The following is a 20,321-nucleotide window of genomic DNA, read 5'->3' on the forward strand; positions in this document are numbered from 1 at the left end:
CGGTCTTTCTGTCTCATTTGTGTCGACAGTTGTGAAAGCTACGTGGCCTCAAATGTGACGTTGTGGAAGAACAACTGGAAATGGGCGACGTGCTGCTCGCTGAGTTCCAGCTAAATCAGTGGAGGCCGAAATGGACATGTCCACTTTCTAATACATTCTCTCTGATGAGTTTGGGAAATCGGGCATGTCTGGAATTTCAGGCGTCCGAGAAAATCAGACGTTGACTTTACGTGGTACCCTGCTTGTAAGAGACGCCTCGTAAAAAAAGACAAGAATTGCTCCCCAGTGCATGTGTCTTATAAAGGGGTTCAAATGTATTTCTCGAATATTTGTAGAATATATTTCGAAGTGAAATCGCAAAAAAAAAAAAGATGGAGAGCGTAGACTGAATTTACTTTATGTACATAATTTGGCGCAACCTAGGTGTTGTCAACAACACTTTACATGTGAAAGACAACGATGCTACTATTTAGTCAGCCTCTCTTCCTCTTTCAACTTGTGTGGAAGCCCAACTGATACTTGGCAGAGAAGGGCGTGCTTCCTTTGAGTCCGAAGTTCCAAATGTGTCTCATAGACTTCAACGTATAGGAGTACATCTGAAAATTTCGGTGCTAAAAATCTTTCGCATCATATTTTTCAGATTTTCGTCTAGATGTCATGTCCCGAATAGCATTAATTGAAGGCCCATCTCTGCCGCATCTGTAATCACCATGTTGGAACCAGCGTGTTTTTTGAGTCAATACATTTCTGTCTGTAACGGAGCCTGAAAGGGAGCTATGCCGCAATATGATCGTGATGAGTTTGTGGGTGTGTTAACACCCCCTGTAAAGTTGTTTGTGCCTCGTGGCACACATGTGTTTGGCACATAGGTCGCATGTGGGGTGCACAACCATCGAGCGGTAGGTGGCGTTGTGCTTACGAGCGTTTATCACCATTATCATCAGCATGGTTAGTGCGGTAGTGCCAGCAGTGACGCGTGGCGGCTGGCGCGAACAGTCGCCTTGTGTGGCTTGGAGCTGTTTTCTCACGAAACAAACATTAGCGAATGTTCAGCGATTGCGCTTCACCACCTTATTATTTTTTTTTTAGACGCCTTTCCGAATCTGGTCACGAAGTTCAAAAGGGTTGAATCTTTCTTTCAAAACAAAACCAAAACACAGCAATAAACGAAGCCGCAAGTAAGATTCGCCGCCCGCAAATACGAAGACTAGGCAAATATGTGTACTACCCATCATTACCATGGTCGCTATGATCGCAGCGACAGAGTCCCCTCTAGTTAATTTTAGGAATCTTTATGCTCTGCAGTCTCTCGTTCTACCACTGGATGATTGAATTGATCTGAGACACCACCTCTGGAGGTGCAATAATCTTGTGTGATGTTCCTGCAGACATACAGCTAGTGAGAAAGGAAACGTGTGCAAGGCATTTTCATTCGGCTGAAGGCAGATTGAACGTTTTAATATACCTTAATGAGAATTAACTCCCCGTCTACCCTTCTCAGTCTTGTGGAATGCAATGCAAGGTCAATTAGTGCTTTTCTGGGTTTATATCACTTAAGGGGTGAATTGAGCTACTTAGCATATTACCGTAAACAAAACTAGCCGCCCAGCAGCGCCATGTGCACTTTGGTAGGATCAAGCAAAGACGGTTGGTCGGTTGACTTATTAAAGGGACACTAAGCACAACTATTGTTGAAATAGTGGTCCAGAAACCTTGTAGTGTTACCTTTGTTCCAAGGAAGTGCTTATTTGAAATAAAATCGCGTTTTAGTGGTGCGCATCGGGTTAGCGCACTTCAAATTACCTGCCTCAAGCTGAATGTGTCACGTCACGATTGCCGTGCACATGTTGCCTGGCTTTGCTTTGCGGCCGCCGACACTAGTACCAGTAGAACAAAAGTACAAGAGCCACAGTAGCAACAACGGCCATTGAACGAGTTCCTGTACTTGGTTCAATTGGGCCCTGCTAGATGGCACGACCTGTCCAGTTTGAAGAGGCGAAAATTGAACTTTTGATCTACTCACGCCATTCCCCACAGTAACGTGCGGCGGTTCTCTTTTCCATGAATCAAACGGAAACGAACAAGCAGCATTTTGTTATGTCTCTTGATGCACTGAAGATTATTTAGTGCAGCTAGTGCATTTACTAGTGATTAATATAGATGGTACCTCTTTCGTAATCAGGATCATTTTGCAAATGTCCTATCTTAGAGCATGTGTTCTCATGCATTTACCTTGATTTCTCGGTAAGCAGGGCACTGCTGTTGATGATATTCTCGTTTTAGACGTCATACATTTAGTGACACAAATTATTTGACTATAGTGTTCTTTCAAACTGGCGCAACCCTCCGTGGGGGATTGGCCATGAAATGGGTGGTGCCTTGTTATATAAGTGGATTTGTTTATACTTTCAAAATCTTTAGCAATAGAACATTTTTTGAGATAGAGAATGAGCTTGATTCACAAAAAAAAGACTGATTTTGTTAAAGAATAAGGTTGATTCAGATAACCTTTGCATTCCATTCTTTTCATCTCGCATAGTAAATCGCATGTGGCATCGCAAAAGAACCTGTGGCTAAAATCCAGGGCTGTAGCCACAAATGAAAGAACCACCGGAAGTGATGAATTGAATTTTTTTTTTCGAAGTGGTTCATTCAGCAATCTTTTTTCTTGATTGATAAAGAATCTGCATGTTAGGAAAGAATGGTGCAGGGCGTAGAGTAGCAGAACTGCAGAGTGAAAAACGAAGCTTTACCAATGCTGTAGTGACGGCTGTGCACTCCAGTGCTTGTTTTGGAAAGCAGCATAAACAACGCAAGAGGTTGTAGTGAATGAGAGGGACCTGACGGTGGCCGAAGTGACTATGCCGTAATCAACGCCCCTTTACAAGGTGAAGCGAACGATGAAACGGGGCTACGGCATCCTCTTTGGCCAAAATCTTAGTGCTCTCTCTTTCTCGCCCATGCCTCAAGCTATTAGCATGAGCTGCGCCATTGGCGAGGTAAAGACTATGATCATGATGAGCCATTATTATGCTGCGACAATTTCAAGCAAAGCACTTCTCGAGACTCGGTGGCTGAAAATTGCCATGGCATGAAGATGCAACAACCGAGCACGCTGCCCAGCCACTCGCCGTGATTTCCACAGTGAGTGGCCGTGGAGCCATCATAATTTCTGAAGACATTTATTATATTGCAACTACGTGGGTAGTGGGCACGCACCAGTAATGTTCTAAGTGAAAGAATGACACCTTACTTCGATAGTTATGAAGTGCCCTTCATTACGTACACCTGATGCACACATTTAGCCTCACTACTGATGACTGGCAACAAGGCACTCACTAAAATGGAAAATGTGCTCTTTTGTGCAGGTGTTCCCATTTACCCTTGGTGGTATCACGAAAGAATGTCCCCTAAGATATCTTTAAATCTTGCTCGATGAACTAATGCACTTGTCTTACGCGATTGTGCCCCCATAGCTATCAAAGCAATGAGGCGCTGCTGCCTGCTAAGGCTCTCAACATTGCGTACCTACCGTACCATGAGCAGTTCTGCGAGCGGCTTTCAGGGTGCCCCCTGTAGGTCCCAAACAGAGTGTATTGTAGTAGTAGTAGTAGTAATTTTGATGGCGATGATATACATTATGTTCTTTGCACAGTACCAGTTTTCTGTGTAAGCATATGTTTTATTGCCGAACTACACCTGAAAGAGTTTTCAGTTTGTTCTATAGCCGGTGTACTTCGGTCGATGTTAAAAAAGAGTGGTCACGGTTGTTTGACTATGGCATTTCTCATTTCTCTGTGCACATGCAGTACGGAAGACGGCTGACTCCAGTCTACCTGGACTTCTTTGTGCGTGGGCTGACAAGTGACATCAACAACCTTCAGAGAGCCAAGCAATGGGAGAGCTGGGCCGACGTTCGAGAGTTAGAGGTGCACATAGCAGACATTCTGGTTAAGCTGGCAACCTTGTTCTCTGACCGGCCCGAAGTGGCGCGTGAGTGTGTCCTCAGTGCCTTCGCCCTAGATCCTACAGAGGAGCGGCTGGCGCATCTCGACATGCTGACCGAGCAAGTGAAAGCCAAGTTGGTCAACAGCAGTAACAATAACAGCGGTGTCCGTACCAGTTTGTCTCAAGAACAAGGCACAGGTTGCCACGTGGTAGAGGACATGGACGGCCAGGCTTGTCGTTGTGGCGGCCGCTGCAAGGACCGACCCGTGGAGCAGAAGACCAGTCCCGCAATGGCAGATGGGAGGCCCGAATACGAAATGGACTTCTGGCATCCAGTTCTCAACCTGCAAATGAATGGAGTTCCCTATAGCCTTCTCAAAGACTTGGTGACTGTTTTGGGGTGCGTGCGTCCGAGGAGCGTTACCCTCTGTTCCAACTGGAAGTGGTACCTAGAGTGTTTCAAGAGCCAAAGAGCAGCGCTGAGGAACTGGAGAACGGGTGGACATGGCCACAGAACACCACCCCAAGAGTACTGTGGCACTGCCGACAGTGAGACTGACTCGGCCTCTGAGGAAGAGGAGAGTGATGAAGAAGCTCGGCGGAGAGCCCAGCTGCACATTAAAAAAGTCCTGGGCAGCGTGGGGTTGCCAGTCAAGCGCAGGGACAAACGAAGAGCAAATGCGAAATGCAAGTCATCTCGAAAAAAAAAGAAAAAATGCTCGAAGAAGCCGAAAAAGGAAGTCAACGTAGTCTCCTCCGCTGAGTTTGGTCTGACGGAACTCGCCGATTCAGCAGGCCTGGACATGACTGGTCTTGGCACGGCGGAGCTTGGTCTGACAAGGCTTGGTACGACTGAGTTAGACTCTGCCGAGCTTGGTCCAATAGAGCTTTGTCCGACAGGGCTTGACGCAACGGGCCTGGAAGATGCGGGGCTGGATTCTGCTGAGCTTGACGCAACTGCACTGGAAACAATTGGCTTAGAGCCTATAGACTTGGATCCAAGCGTTTTGGGGCCACCTTTACAAGAAGAGAAAATGCACGATTCGCTTCAGGTTGGGATGCCTAAAGTCAAGAAAAAAAGTCAGAAGAAAGGGTCCCACAAGAAAAAAGAAGGACTAGCCACGCCTGCTCCGACCGGCGGTGGGTGCCTGCAGACACTGCGTGTCGTGCTTGAGCGCTTCGACAAACTCTCTGGAAGTGCGCCGAATCACCTGGTGAATAAGAAGAGTGGCCTCCGAATCGTGCCCGTCATGTCCCTGCCCAACATTTCTCTTGACGACGAGTCTAAGAGGGCTTATTTGTGGACAGATGGGGCCACAACAGCCAAGGCACCCCTGTCTAAGCTGAACCTACCGCAAGGCCCAGCATATCAGAGGGTGGCCTCGGAATTTGAAGCCCGACTTCAGACCACACCCTTGAAGCAGTTCATGCGATATCAGATAAAGAGGCCAACGTTTTCTAACAAGAAAAGTGTCCCCGTTAAGGTGTCAATGCGTTCTGTGAAGGGCGCGTCGGTGATTCATGCATCATCGGCCAAGTCAGTATCGATCCCCAAAGCTGTAACACCGACCGTCGCCTCAAAAGCAGCAGCTATAATTGCATCTAAAATACCAGCTACAGCGGTTTCCAAGGCACCAACAACATTACCTACACCCAAAGTTGTCCCTGTGGCAATTCCAACAGTGAAAGGTGCTGCAACGCTGTTGGCCAAAGCCCATACCATGACCCCCACAAAAATTTCATCTGTGCCAGTCTCGAAAACACAAACGCATGCAGTTATTACGAAGCCACAGCCAGTGACAGTCAGTAAAGCACTACCGGTGCCGGTTTCCGGAGCTGCGATTACGGTTGTGGCAAAAGTACCCCCCGCGACCTCCTCTGCAGCTGCGGGTTCCAGCCTTGCTAAGAACTCTCTTATGCTCCCTTCGAGGCCATTGCCGACTATGGTTCGTCCATTGAAGGACTATGCGAAGGCTTCTAAAGCAGCGGCAGCTTCTTCTAACGTTCCTTTCTTGGCGAAGACTGGCGGCACTCAATCCGTCATACCGGTTTCCACGTCTGCGAGTCAGAGCATTGTAATGCCTGCAGCTATGATGTCAAGCAGTGCTGTTGATTTACCTAAGCAGGCCGTAGAAACAACAATCCAGCTGCCGTTGCCGACGGTGTCCCGCACCGTGGTTTCTGCTCCATCTCCTCTGCCCAGCCACATGATGTCATTGCAGCAGGAGACCTCACCACAAGTTTTAGAATCGCCGCGGTCGCTGTCTGAACCCTCATTGGGAACGTCTGTTCCCAATGCAATAGCAGAAAGTGCCAAGCCGTCCCAGACACAGGCAATGCCTCAAGTAATCACTGCGCAGCATATGACACAAGTCGTAACGTCCACCGCAACAACCTCATCACCACAGTCCAGCAGCAACTGCTCTCTACAAACGACTCAGCCACTTAATATCGTCTCGTCCTCTGGTGCGTCTCTGATCACAAATGTTTCCACTGACGCAAGCCAAGTGCTCAGCCAACTCAGGCAGGGGCAAGCCACAGTCCTCAGGCTACCCGTCTACTCAAGAGCACTTCAGCAGCAGGTAGGGCAGGCAGGCATGAAGGCAGATTCATCCGGTGTGTGCATGCTGCCAATGAAGCTCTTGAATGCTGCCATGCTGTCCGGCCAAGAGAAGGTACTCAACGTTGGAAACCAGAAAATCGCCATAAACACTCTGCCTGGACTACTGGCTGCCTCTACCAGTGGCTCAACAACACTCTCGACAACGGTGGCTGGAGCTGTAGCGAGCAGTGGGGCACCTAACGTGGTATCGGCTAAGATCGTACCGACAATGGTTGGTGCTCAAAACATGCAAGCTGTGCACCAATTACAGCAGTTGGTAAGGCTCAACACCGTTCCTGGTGCCATAGCACAGGTGAATGCTGCTGGCGGTACCACTGTGCTCTCTGCAGACCAGCTCGGAGGTCAAGGGGGGCTTACAAACATCACAGCCCTTACTCTCCCTCTTCAGGGAGGGCTGGTCGGGGGCCGTGTCATTGCGGGCAAGATCATGATTCCCGTCAACAACCTCCTTCAGCAGGGATCCACACTGTCTGCTGGAGGTATGCCAGTCATCATACTGAAAAACCACCCTGGCCAAGCAAAGATTGTCACCGATGCATCGAACTTGGCGCAGCAAGTTCAACAACAGGTACAGCAACAAGTCCAGCAGCAAGTTCAGCAGCAAGTGCAGTTGCAGCAGCAAGTGAAGCAACAGCAAATCCAGCAGGCTGCCCAACAAGCTCAGCTGCAGCAGCCAAATGGCACTGCAGCAACATCGGATGCTAACGCGGGAGCAGTTTCAGTTGTCGACGGCACGAGCACGGTGATTGTGTCAGCAGCAGCAACAAGCGTGGCGGCCGCAGTGTCCTCAATAGGGGGAGCACCGAGTGCGACAGTGATCAAGAAAACTTGGATGCCGATACGCAGCAAGCCGGGCGCAATGGAGTACCGGAAGGCCTGCAACATGCCTCCTGTGAAGGTCACAAAGGCCAAGTTGCTGGCCCCTGTGTCCTCACAGCAGCAGCTGCCCATCATGTACACCAGTCCTCAAGCCACGGTATCTGTCACCGGTGCCACCCGTGTACTTGCACAATCGGTCTGCAAGACACTACCCATCACCAACCTGTCCGGCGTCACCCACCTCACCATGCCAACCATGCAGATGGGTGTGCCCATGGCCGTCGTCACTCCTAGTTCCGTGGCTGGCCAGATCACCGTGCCCGTTGCACAGAAGATTGTCACTCGACAAGTGACAGTGCCTCTTGCGAGACTGCTTCAGAAGCCCGCGCCAAACATGTGCAAACCCGCTGAGGTGGCAGCTTCGGCCCTCCAGCAACAACAAAACGTCATCGTCTCCATTGCACAGACACCGCAGGTGGCATCAACAGCTCAGACTGTCCCGGCCTCTGCTCAGAATGCAGCTTCGGCAACTCCTTGTGTAGCGACAACCCAAGCAAACGTGCCAGTTGTCCCAGCTGAGGAAGACATTCAGAAGTCAGCAGTTCCCGTCGCTGTGAGCAAAAGCCAGCCAGTGGCCATTCCCGTGGCCAAAGCTACTACTGCTGTGGCTGCAGGTGTTGTGAACCAGCGCACTGGGATACACTTGCCGTTTCCGGAAGACTTGGTGGATCCAAGCCCCAGTGGCGCCACGTACGTCCCTGTGAACAGTGCTGAGCTCGTGCCAACGGGCCGGAATGAGAGGCCGAAAGAAGACGAGGAGTCTGTCAAGGCTTATTATCGTCGCAAGAAAGCTGCCATAGCCCAAAAGGCGCGGCTGGCTGCGCAGCCAAAACAGCAGCCCCTTTCTCAGTCTGTGTCGAAGTCTCTCACAGCCATGTGGGATGCTCTTCGATACAGCCTCTCCATTGCTGATGAAGAAAAGAATAAACTAGACGCTGAGGTAAGCAAAAGCAACTTCCTCCCAGTTTGCCATTTGTGTGCTATGCATATCTCCTTTCTCAGTCTTTCACCTTTTTTTTTTTTTTTTTCAAAGTAGATAGTGTGTTAAGCGGTTTATTGACGGACACTCAGGGATGATTCACGACAGCGACAGTCAATGCGGGGATCGACTCTCTGCACGAGCTGCTCTTCTTCTTAAGAAAAGGGCGACCCACTAGAAGGCGCTGAAGAGGATGACCCACTGTTCAAAGGCTTTACCACAACTACCCCGGGTACGAAAAGGGAGCCGCCTGGCGACCTAACAGCTGGTTACAATGAGCGGATCATGGTAGGCCTTGAGGCGCTCCACGTTAACAATGTCGCGTCCTCGACGACGCATGTCCGAAGATTGTTCGATGGGTTCAATCAAGTAGTTGACTGGAGAAGTGCATTTGACGACACGGTAGGGGCCTTCGTATTTAGGCAATAGTTTTGAAGATAGGCCAGTTGCAGTAGTAGGGATCGAGAGCCAGACAAGCGCTCCAGGGAGGAATGTGGGCGCAGTAGTACTGGCGTCAGCGCGAATGCTTTTTTGCCGCTCTTGATCATGCGCAGTAAAGGTCTTTGCAAGTTCTCTACATTCTTCAGCAAGCTTGGCTGTAGCAGAAATAGGTGCCCACTCAAACGGATCTGGCCTGTACGGAAGTATCGTGTCGATGGTGTGTGACGGGTGCCTTCCATATAATAAAAAGAAAGGTGAAAAGCCAGTAGTGCTCTAAGGGGCGGTATTATATGCGTAGGTGACGAAGGGTAAAATGGAATCCCAATGTGTGTGATCGGCGGCGACGTATTTGGAGAGCATGTCGCCCAGCGTACGGTTGAAGCGTTCTGTGAGGCCATTCGTCTGCGGGTGGTAAGCAGCAGTTTTGCGGTGAACAACGTTGCACTCTTTGAGAATGGCTTGAACGACTTCAGACAGGAAGACACGGCCTCGGTGACTGAGCAGTTCCTGGGGTGGGCCGTGTCGCAGAATGAATCGTTGGAGCAAAAAGGAAGCCACATCACTCGCTGTAGCCGCGGGAAGAGCGGCTGTTTCGGCGTATCGCGTGAGGTGGTCTACAGCAACAATGGCCCAGCGGTTACCAGCCGACGTTAGTGGAAGTGGCCCATACAAATCGATGCCAACGCGCCCAAACGGCCTGGCAGGGCAAGGTAGAGGTTGCAGACCTACCGGCGACAGGTGCGTTGAAGTTTTGCGGCGCTGACATTCTATGCAGGAGAGAACGAATTTCTGCACGTAGCGGTACATGCCACGCCAAAAGTACCGTTGGCGAATGCGGTGGTAAGTCTTCGATACCCCGGAGTGCGCACACTGCGGATCAGAATGAAAGAATTCGCATATGTCAGAGCGCAGACTGCGAGGTATGACTAGTAGCCACTGGCGGCCGTCACCATTGTAATTGCGTCGATGGAGGAGGTCGTCGCGAACGGTGAAATGGTGGGCTTGACGACGCAACGCGCGAGTGGATGGAGTGGATGGATCAGTCAGCAAGTCTATCAGTGAGGCAATCCATTGATCCTTGCGCTGTTCAGTAGCAATGACATGAATGCTAATCGAAGAAATGGCAAGGTGAGACACTGAGTTGTTGGCATTGTCGTCAGGCAAGGGAGAGCGCGACAGGGCGTCGGCGTCAGCATGTTGCCTTCCATTGCGGTACAGCACGCGGATGTCATAGTCTTGCAGGCGAAGTGCCCACCGGGCGAGACGGCCTGAGGGATCTTTCAATGACGACAACCAGCATAGTGCGTGGTGGTCGGTGACAACATCAAATGGGCGACCATACAAATAAGGTCGGAACTTTGCAAGGGCCCAGACGATTGCCAAACATTCTTTCTCGGTGACTGTGTAATTAGTCTCGGCTTTAGTAAGCATACGGCTCGCGTACGCCACGACATATTCCGGGAAGCCTGGTTTGCACTGCGCAAGGACAGCGCCGAGGCCGACACCACTGGCATCCGTGTGTACCTCTGTAGGGGCCGTAGGGTCGTAGTGACGGAGTATGGGAGGCGACGTCAACAAACGACGAAGTGTTCTGAAAGCGTCGTCGCACTGTGATGACCACGAATGGAGAGGCCCGTTACTTCCGAGAAGCTTCGTCAGCGGCGATATGATAGTCGCGAAGTTTCGAATGAAGCGCCGAAAGTAGGAACACAGTCCTACGAAACTGCGCAGTTCCTTCACGGATGTCGGCTTGGGGAACTCGGTCACGGCCCGAAGCTTGGTTGGATCAGGGAGAATTCCGTCCTTGGACACGACGTAGCCGAGTATTGTCAGCTGCCGAGCTGCAAATTGGCACTTCTTTAGGTTCAGTTGCAGACTGGCGTTTCTCAGACGCGTTAAAACATGCCGAAGGCGTTGAAGGTGCATCGAGAAGTCAGGAGCGAAAACGACGACGTCATCGAGGTAGCACAGGCACGTGTGCCATTTCAGGTCACGCAGAACTGTATCCATCATGCGCTCAAAGGTGGCGGGCGCATTGCACAGCCCAAACGGCATAACGTTAAACTCGTACAAGTTGTCAGGGGTGACAAAAGCGGTCTTTGGTCGAGCGTCCTCAGCCATAGGTACTTGCCAGTACCCTGAGCGCAAATCGAGGGATGAAAAGAATTCTGCTCCTTGCAGGCTGTCAATCGCGTCATCTACCCGCGGTAGTGGATACACGTCCTTACGAGTGATCTTGTTGAGGCGTCGGTAGTCCACACAGAACCGCACAGAACCGTCCTTCTTCGTGACGAGAACGACAGGAGATGCCCAGGGGCTGCTAGAGGGGCGAATAACATCGCGGCGAAGCATGTCGTCGACTTGCTCGTTGATTACACGGCGTTCTGTGGGAGATACGCGATATGGACGTTGCCGCAGCGGTGGCTGTGCGCCTGTGTCGATGCGATGCGTAACGGTGGATGTGCGGCCGAGAGAAGGTTGAGCGACATCGAAAGAAGAGCGGAATTCTTCCAACAGGCCCAAAAGCTGGGAACGCTGGCCCTGCGTAAGGTCGTCGGGTATGCAGGGACCGAATATATCATCGGATGATGAAGCAGATGTCGAAACAGCACCAAGCGTACAGGAACTTGGGCAGTGCTTGTCATCGGGTTCATCCATAACTTGCGCGTCTTCGATGGGTTCCACGCTGCCGAGACATTCTCCTCGCACCAACGTAACGCTGTACGGAGATGAGTTCACAACAAAAATAGTGGTGCTGCCGTGAGTGAGTTGCACGGCCGCGAAAGGAACCAGCAAGCTTTTTCTTATGAAAACTCGATGAGATGGCGAGAGGAGTGCAGCGGTGTCAGAAAGGCTTGCGCAGTAGAGCGACACCGCAACAGACGAGTTTGCAGGCACTTGAGTGTCGTCTCTGACGAGTAACTTGCTTGCAGCGGATGGACTGTCGGCCGGCGTCAAAGAAGAGAATGGCGCGAGTTCTATTTCTGCTGGTGCGCAATGAATGACGGCGTCGTGGCGGGAGAGAAAATCCCATCCTAGGATAACGTCATGAGAACATGAAGAAATTATGATGAATTCGACCGCATACATCACGTCCTGAATCATAAGGCGGGCTGTGCACATCGCTGTAGGGTGAATGCTTTGGGCGCTGGCTGTACGGAGGGAGAGCCCGCAAAGCGGCGTGGTCACTTTGCGCAGTAATCGGCAAAGTTTTTCGTCCATCACGGATACGGCGGCTCCAGTATCTACAAGGGCAGATGCACGAACGCCATCCACAAGCACGTCTATCACGTTCGACGGGCTTTCCTGAGGGCTTCCGCAGTTCGACAGCGTCGCAGCCCTTGCCTCGTGGACTGCGACGACTAGTTTTCCTGGTCGCCCTCGAGTGGACGTGGCCGCATCGGTGACAGTGAGCGACGTCGTGGAGATGGTGAACGGCGGGTAGACGCAATGGGGTGGGACGACGGTGACATAGGCGGCGGTTGGTCGTAAGAGCGGCTTGACTGGCTGGGAAAGTTGGAGGCGACCTGCGGTTGCTGCACACGATTGCAATATCGTGCCACATGACCGACGCAACCGCAAGCAAAGCAGATGGGGCGATTATCAGCAGTGCGCCATTGGTTTGCTGGTCGCATCCATGTCGCAGAACGCGATTGGCGAGCCGGCTGCTCATATGAGTGCATGGTAGGCGGCACTCGGGGCACGTGGGTGACGCCGGCGTATGTAGGCGAGACAGGTTCTCCAAAGGCCTGGGGCCTCGCGACGGTTTCGGTGTAATTTAGCGGGACAGTGACAGAAATCGGTGGGGGCGGCCTGGCAACAACTTGGGCGTAGCTGAGTGGCACAGATGCAGGAGGTGGCTGGTGGTATTCAGGGACGACCTCCGCGATTTCCTGCTGAATGGCTCGGCGGAGCGGAGGTGGAAGTGTACTTGATGGCTGTTGAGCTTGTTGTGGGGAAGCAAAAGCCAGTAGAGAGACCTGGCGGGCAACTTCCTCACGCACGAACGACTTGATTTCGGCGAGCAAGGTTGCGTGGTCTGGAACTGCTGACAAGGTTGAGAGATCAGCATCACGTGGTGGCGGGCGACGGGTCATCAAGCGCTGCCGCCGCAGCTCGTCGTAACTTTGGCATAACATGATGACTTCTGCCACAGTGCGGGGGTTCTTTGCCAGGAGCATGGTGAAGGCATCGTCGGCGATGCCTTTTAGAACATGCGTGATTTTGTCAGCCTCTGACATGTTCAGGTCGACCTTTTTGCACAAGTCAAGGATGTCCTCGATATAACTTGTGAAGGACTCACCGGTCTGCTGGGCTCGTTCACGTAAACGCTGTTCAGCTTGCAGCTTACGAACGGCAGGGCGGCCGAACACGTCGACGACAGCGGTTTTAAAAGCGGACCAAGTCGGGAAATCAGATGCGTGGTTATTGTACCACATTCCGGCCACCCCCGCAAGGTAGAAGAACAGGTTGCCGAGTTTAGCTGCCTCATCCCAATGATTGGGGACGCTCACACGTTCGTACATGGCAAGCCAGTCCTCGACGTCAGTGCCATCCGCGCCGGTGAAGACAGGAGGGTCGCGGATGCGGGGGACACCGGGACATGGCGTCGGTGTAGGAGGAAGCGTTTGCTGGGCGGCGTCTTGGTACATGGTTGGAGGCACGGTACGGGATCGAAGCTCCAAGGGCATCGAATGCTGACCGAAGGTGTTGGAAGGGCACAGCACTCTCCACCAAATTGTTAAGCGGTTTATTGACGGACACTCAGGGATGATTCACGACAGCGACAGTCAATGCGGGGATCGACTCTCTGCACGAGCTGCTCTTCTTCTTAAGAAAAGGGCGACCCACTAGAAGGCGCTGAAGAGGATGACCCACTGTTCAAAGGCTTTACCACAAGTGTTCAATTTCTGTGTTCAAGAACACTTGCAGACCTTGTGTATCTGTTGGCAACTTGTCGCTGAACATCTTGCAGTTCTTTTTATGCAGGAACTCAAGCCAAAACTGAATTATATGCTAACGTTTGACTCTCTATTCTGCTGTCATCACACAGAGCAGTAAAGGTTCACTTGTGTGATTTGTTCATATACAAATGCTTCAGGCTCTGTTAGAGCCTAAGCAGGAGTCAGTGATAAGGGGTTAATGGCAATGCTAGTAACAAGAAATGGAAAATTACATTGCAAAAGTACAGAAATTACATAGCAAAAGTAGCAAAATTTTGGGTGCTAAGCGAAATCCAATGTTGAAGAGTGAGTGCAAATCGAATTGCATAATTTTCTCATGCTTCGGAGTGACATTGCAAAAAAAATATGCTGAAGAGGATTCTTTTATGAAACAGCAACATGAAAGTGTTTTTTCAGCTTGGTTGGTGAAGCGCTGGCGTGTCGGTGTCTCATAGTTGTCTTATCAATGAGACAATGCAGAGGTTGAATTGTATATATGTACACGATTTGATGTAACCAGAGGGCTGCCTACAACACTTTACATGTGAAAGGTAAAGGTGCTATTTCTTCAGCAGCCTCTCTTCCTCTTTCAACTTCTGTGCCCAACTGATGTTGCAGTCGAGGGTGTGCTTCGTTTGAGTCTGAAGTTGCAAATCTGCCTTGTAGACGTCAATATATAAGAACATCTGAAATTTTGGACGCTAACGATCTTTCATGTCCTACTTTTCGGAATTCCAGCCCGAATTTCAATTCCAAAACAGCATTGAGCCCACACCACTGCCACATCTATCATCTCCATGTTGGAACCAGTGCTTTTTTTTAGTCAATACATTTAACACTGAAGCAGAGCCTGAAAAGCCCCTTTTGCAATACAAGAATGTCATGTGGTGAAGCATATCTAAAATTTGAAAGCACTACTTGGCGTTAATTTTGTTAACTATATCGGTCTTAAACAAGTTCCATTAGTAAAATTTTGTGTGAAGCAATAAAAAGCAAACACTATTAGAAAAATGTTTGAAATTTCGTATCTATTGCAAACCCCCACAAAAAAAAACTAAGATTCTCAATTTCAGTGCAATGCAATACCTCGTGTGCTGTGCCAGCAGCGCGACTCGCTGCTGGCACAATACATAGAATCATTTTAAGTATCAAAAGAAAAGTTTTTGACGAAATGGGCAAATGGGATAATAAGTACTGCTAGTTTAACCAGTAGTGTTCCCAGAAACATGTGCACGTGGTGAAATCATTTTAAAAAAAAGTGAGTGCCAAAATGGGGAACTCAAAAAAAAGTAACAACTCACCCAACATTGCATGCTCCAAAATTGTGAAACAATGTTGCCCTGAGTTTGTCTTATCGGTATGCAGCACCCCCAGGGATAGTGTTTTGTTGTGGGCTGTTATGTTGTGATGTTACAAGCATCAGCTGGAAGACTTAAAATTTTGATCTGTAGCTTCATCTTAAGAGCACTGTGCACGGATTTGAAATTACCCCAACAGGGCTACCATACTTCCGTTGGCAACACGGCAGAACAGCATGTTTTGTATCTGCCTTAATGCTGTGTCTTAAAAGAACTGCTGAAATGATAGGCATAACGTTTGTTTCTCGTCCGAAGATTAGGTTGTGTGCGTCACTAGGATTTTTTCATACCCTTGCATTATGAATAAACATTTCTCTGTGGATGGCGTGCAAAGGAAAAAAAAATACTTTATTCGTGTTTCATGAAAAATACAAACTGAAGTGTTTCACTTTTGTTGCAGACTCCTCGCGTTAATGCTCAATTTTATGATCGTTGAAATGCTTGGTGAACAGTCTGAACGCTTTGCTAATTTTTTTATCAAGATGATACAATGAGTAACAAAAGCGATGACTGTTATGTATGCTATTGCTATGGTATAGGTGATAATGAAATAAAAGCACTGCCTTGAGTAAGGTTATATAACTGAGGGGTTTATCATGCAGTCTTGTCCTTCAAGAGCTTTCTCTGTACAAACTGCCAGTCGGGCACGATTGGTGATCATCTGTTCCATTCTTACTTGTGGTGTTCTCATATGTACGGGGCTCTACGTCCTGAACCAATTGCACATGCCCAGATAAACTTGACGCTGTGTGGAAATATCCACATTGTATGTACAGCCTGCTTAGAAATGTGCATCTTGACAAATATTTGTGAAGTGAAATTGCAGTTCTGCATTTACCTGTAGGCAGGTTGAATTTATATTTGTATGCTAGTGGATCTGTGTTTTATTATAGATGCTATATTTGGGAACTCTTTGCATGCTTACTTTTACATTTACATCTTTTCCTTTGTTCATTTGCACAGGCAATTATTAAAGAATGCCAACAATATGAGCTGGACTACTCTAGTGATGACTCATCAGATTGTGACGTGCAAGACCTCTATGAAGAGAACGCTCTTCTGCGGCGTCTACAGCACGAAGACGAGTTAAACAGCATCCTGTATGTTTCCGACTCTGTCCCCTCCGAGCCAGATTGTGATCCTTACCAGTGGTCTAGTCAGTCATCACTGCTGCTTGAACAGTTGAACTCCGACGGCGATGCGAGGGACGCCATGACACCATCCTCAGTCGGAGAGAGTATCTTCGAAAGTGGCTCCAGTCTTTCCAAAAAGCTCGCCATGAAGGCTAAGGTAGCTTCTGCCGGTGGCTCTTGCCAGGAGAATGGACTTCAGTCGCCTTCGAAGTTCACGTGCGACCGATGCAACCGAGGGTTCTTCTCCGCTTACAACCTGCGCCGCCATCAAAAGAACGTGCACAAGATGGTGTTTAAGTCGTTGCACGTGCCGTCACACGGCTCAAGGGATACCCCCTCTCCACAGCAGCGAGTCGCGGTGACGAAGCAGCCGTCAAGAGATGCGCTGACTCCCCAGCCCTACAAAACACCAAAGCATTCACCCCAGCCTCTGAAACGCATGTTGTTCGATGTGGCCGAGGACGATGAGAGCTTGAGTCCTGAGAAGGTGTTTTGCGCTCAGACCACCGACGAAGACCAGAGGCTGTCCTTCGAGAGTCCTGGCCTTCCCTCTGATTTGGAGGAGAGTGCTTTGTATGGAATCAAGGACGAACCCTCGGATCCTGGCATCTCTTCACTCATTTGCGACAATGCATCTTTCAACGTTATTCCTCAAACTCCACGAGACTTCTTCTCAAGAAAAGAGAACAATCCACTCGAGCTGTCTCTGTCAGACGTGGTCACGGAAAGTGCGAAGCAACAGGCTCCGAGAAGTCTTGTTTCCAAGCAGGTCAAAAGCCATGGCTCGCCAGAGCTTTCAAAGAACCTAGATCCGGCAGACATTCTGGAGTCCCTGGAAGTGGCAAAGATGTCCGCCTGGACGTCGACGGGAGGGCCGCTGGTTAACAGGGATGAGGGTCCCGTTACGGGGCCGATGGACTGCGACGATGATGAGGTTAACGAGGCACTGGAAGCCGGAGCTGGCCTGGAGAGCCTGCTCGGAAAGGAGGCAGGAGTCAACCATGGCAGTGACGCACAGGACGACATTGACGACATTCAGCCCACGGTGCAGCACATGGGAATGACCGATGACATTAAGGATGATGATGAAGAGTGCCAAGGTTCGCAAGAGCCCTGGAACGCGGCCGACCAGGCAGCGCTGCTGGAAGACATTAAAGCGGTCGAGTCGCTCGGCGAATATGGGACGGACACTCTGGATTTTTTCGTTGCACCCCGTAACGTAATGTCCATACAGGACCAGGAGGGCCTGCTTAGCTTTGCGGATGGCTCTCCGAACATAGACGAGGAGGAGGAGGCGGGCGACGTGAGCGAGGAGTCGGACGGGACAGGTGCCACCACTGCCCTGGCCAACGAGAAGCTTGTGGAGCCCCGTGCGGAAGAAGAGGATACAAAGCCATGTACCAGCCACTGTCGTACACGCTCTCGGGAGGCATCTGTCAAGCGTAGCTGCCCGTGCTGCGAGGACTCGTCTCCCAGGAAGCGCCTCACACGAAGTTCGTCATCGAGCGGTGGTAAGACGCGCTCAGCCACGAAAAAAGTCAGGACGAGGTGATCCACGGCTGAATCTCTGGTGTGAGGTGGAAGAATGTACGTGGCCCTCCGTACCGTTGTCTGTGGCCTGGCCCATTGAGAAGCTCAAGAGTTGCTTTGCGTCTCTGCCTGTGATAACTGTACTCGAGTGCAATGGGCATTGGATTTTGGGGGAACATGCAGCGCCAAAACTTTCTTGCCATTTGAGGCCTGCCTGTGTTTGTGTGCATGTTCTGTTGGACCTGTTTGCATTGCAACAGAAAGCATGTGCGTTCATCATGTCATCAACCCTAGCCATTGTTTTGTTCCTTTTCTTTTTCTTCTGTTAGGTGGGCTTATTGCACCAGAACAGGTGCCAACTTCATTGTGTCCTCTTTTTCTTTTCGTTCCCCCTTTCATCAAGCATTGTTGTTTTTATGGGTTGTTTTGAGATGTTTATTTGTTGTTTGGTTGATCGTAGCCTTATACATCATTCTTTCACGTGTAAGAGAATTGTGAAATCTGAAGTTCGTTATTTTTGCTGCGGGCTGGCTGCAAAGTGTACAAAGTGTTTGTCAGAGAGTGCGAAAGTGCAGTCATGTTTCATCTTTGACATATATTTTACTGAGATTTTTCTAAAGCTAATTTATGAGATGCTGTGCTTGTAACTTATTTGACCTTACTCAACACCTCCAATCCCAACGTCGGCACAATTGGCCGTGCTGTAGCATTTGGCTGTCGACCAGTTCATTTCCCGTTCATGGCCAGTTGTTAGAGCAAAAGACTTGGCACTAGCGCTCTTTAGGGGCATTTCGGCGTGGATGTGGAAGGAGGGCGCGGCTTTCAAATACATACACAAAAAAAATCAAGTTATGCGGCTGTCTTGTGTGAACAGGCATGTTCTAGTCGTGTCCGCGTGCGGGTAGCACTCAACAATCCTGGGAAAGCTGAAAATTGTGCCCTGCCCTGTGCGTTGATAAAAGTTTAATAGGTTATGTTGCAGTTAGTGCAGACTGGTGTGGCCAGAAGGCACTCCTCTGTATTTTAAGACTCTTGTACATAAAGACGTACCTTTTGTTTTCGCACATGGACAATAGTCTGCACCTGTAAATATCCCTGCTCGAAAACAAGCTCTTTCTTTTTTTTTTCTTTTGAAAATTCAGTTGTAATATACTTTCACTATACAATAAAACTTTTTAACCTGTTCTGCTGTATGCAGGCACCTGCTGTGTGGCTGCTGTACACTCACTTGTTTGCACGGTAACAGTTGGGAACTTCTTCACAAATAAATTTGATCTTGCTCTGTGGCTTAGTGACAGTTCTATATTCACGTGGATGTGTACTACATCTCTTGCAAGTACATGTTCTGTTACAGGCTTCTTTTGCATGTATCCTGCATTGTGTAAAACTAATAGGAATGTTCACATTCTGCTTTGTTGCATCACTACAAATAATGACTGTGTGTGACACTTCCCGAATCATAATGGGTAAGTCGAACAAAACCTCGTGTGGCCTCTTTTTGCGTTGTTCGAGGCCTCGCTCACTGTGCGTTTTGAGTGTGGAATGATAGCGATCGTATGACCAGGTTTCACGATATCGCCACACACTACCAGTTACAGAGATGCACATACCCACCCTTTCACAGTAGGCTAAACAGGACACAAGCTGTACTCTACAGACGATTACAAACTGATGCATGTCGTGTGGTGAGGTTGCCTCTCTTAGTCGCATGGTGTGGGAGTGTCGGGGCCCAATAGACAACTTGGTGCCGATAAATTCATCTTTTCCACTGCCAGCCTCCGCTCGCACTGGAAGGCCGCACTGCTTGGCTCGAACGTGACGGCACAACTCTGGGCCGTCCACCATGCGGATTCGAGAAGACTCGAAACCGCGGCCGCGGTGGGTTGCCCAGGCCTACTAAGACTCTGGACTTTCATGTTCTTGATTTGGCAATACAGTTTATGTTCTGCTTGTGAAAGCCACATAATGTTATTACAATCAAAAATAGCACATTGTTGGGGGGATGATGGAGATAATGCAATAATTTTAAGTCTATCTTCTGTGTGCACGTGCAAGCATATGATCTTGCATTTCCGCCCACTTAACGCTGGTCTAAACACATCTGACACTGGTGTCCCAGAATATTGATACTAGCGTTAACTGTTATACACCTATCTGATAACTAGGCTGCTTATTCCACAAGCAGTCTTGTGTTTACAAACAAGCTTTTGCAGGCCCTGACCTTTTCATTTCTTGTTGATAGAAAAGAAAAAGAAAACATAGGAACTGCTAGGCTTTAGCATTCCAATGAGGATGTCATCCGACCAATAGGAATACTTCTTAGTTCTGGTGATTGTGCATGAACCTCTGCGTAGTGAGTAAAATTACATCAGTCTGAAAGTCATAATTGCCGTAGCTTGCAGTTCAGCAATCGGTATACATTAGCAATGTATGTGCAATTTTGAAAAGGTAATAATGAATGCACTGCCCAATTAAAACTATCCGAAA

At 49.4% G+C, this 20,321-nt stretch overlaps 1 protein-coding gene across 1 annotated transcript in view; it reads left to right on the plus strand.

Annotated features, from left to right (window-relative positions):
- Positions 1–19,125, plus strand: part of LOC119174579 (uncharacterized) — a 53,533-nt gene extending 34,408 nt beyond the window's left edge. Inside the window, exons 6-7 of the mRNA XM_037425556.2 lie at positions 3,810–8,390; positions 16,135–19,125. Of these exons, the coding sequence (XP_037281453.2) occupies positions 3,810–8,390; positions 16,135–17,856 (6,303 nt within the window). The 3' untranslated portion in view covers positions 17,857–19,125. The remainder of the gene's footprint in view (positions 1–3,809; positions 8,391–16,134) is intronic.
- Positions 19,126–20,321: the final 1,196 nt, after the last annotated feature.

Source organism: Rhipicephalus microplus, chromosome 5 (genome assembly GCF_043290135.1).
Source record: "Rhipicephalus microplus isolate Deutch F79 chromosome 5, USDA_Rmic, whole genome shotgun sequence".
NCBI classification, from domain to species: Eukaryota; Metazoa; Arthropoda; class Arachnida; order Ixodida; family Ixodidae; genus Rhipicephalus; species Rhipicephalus microplus.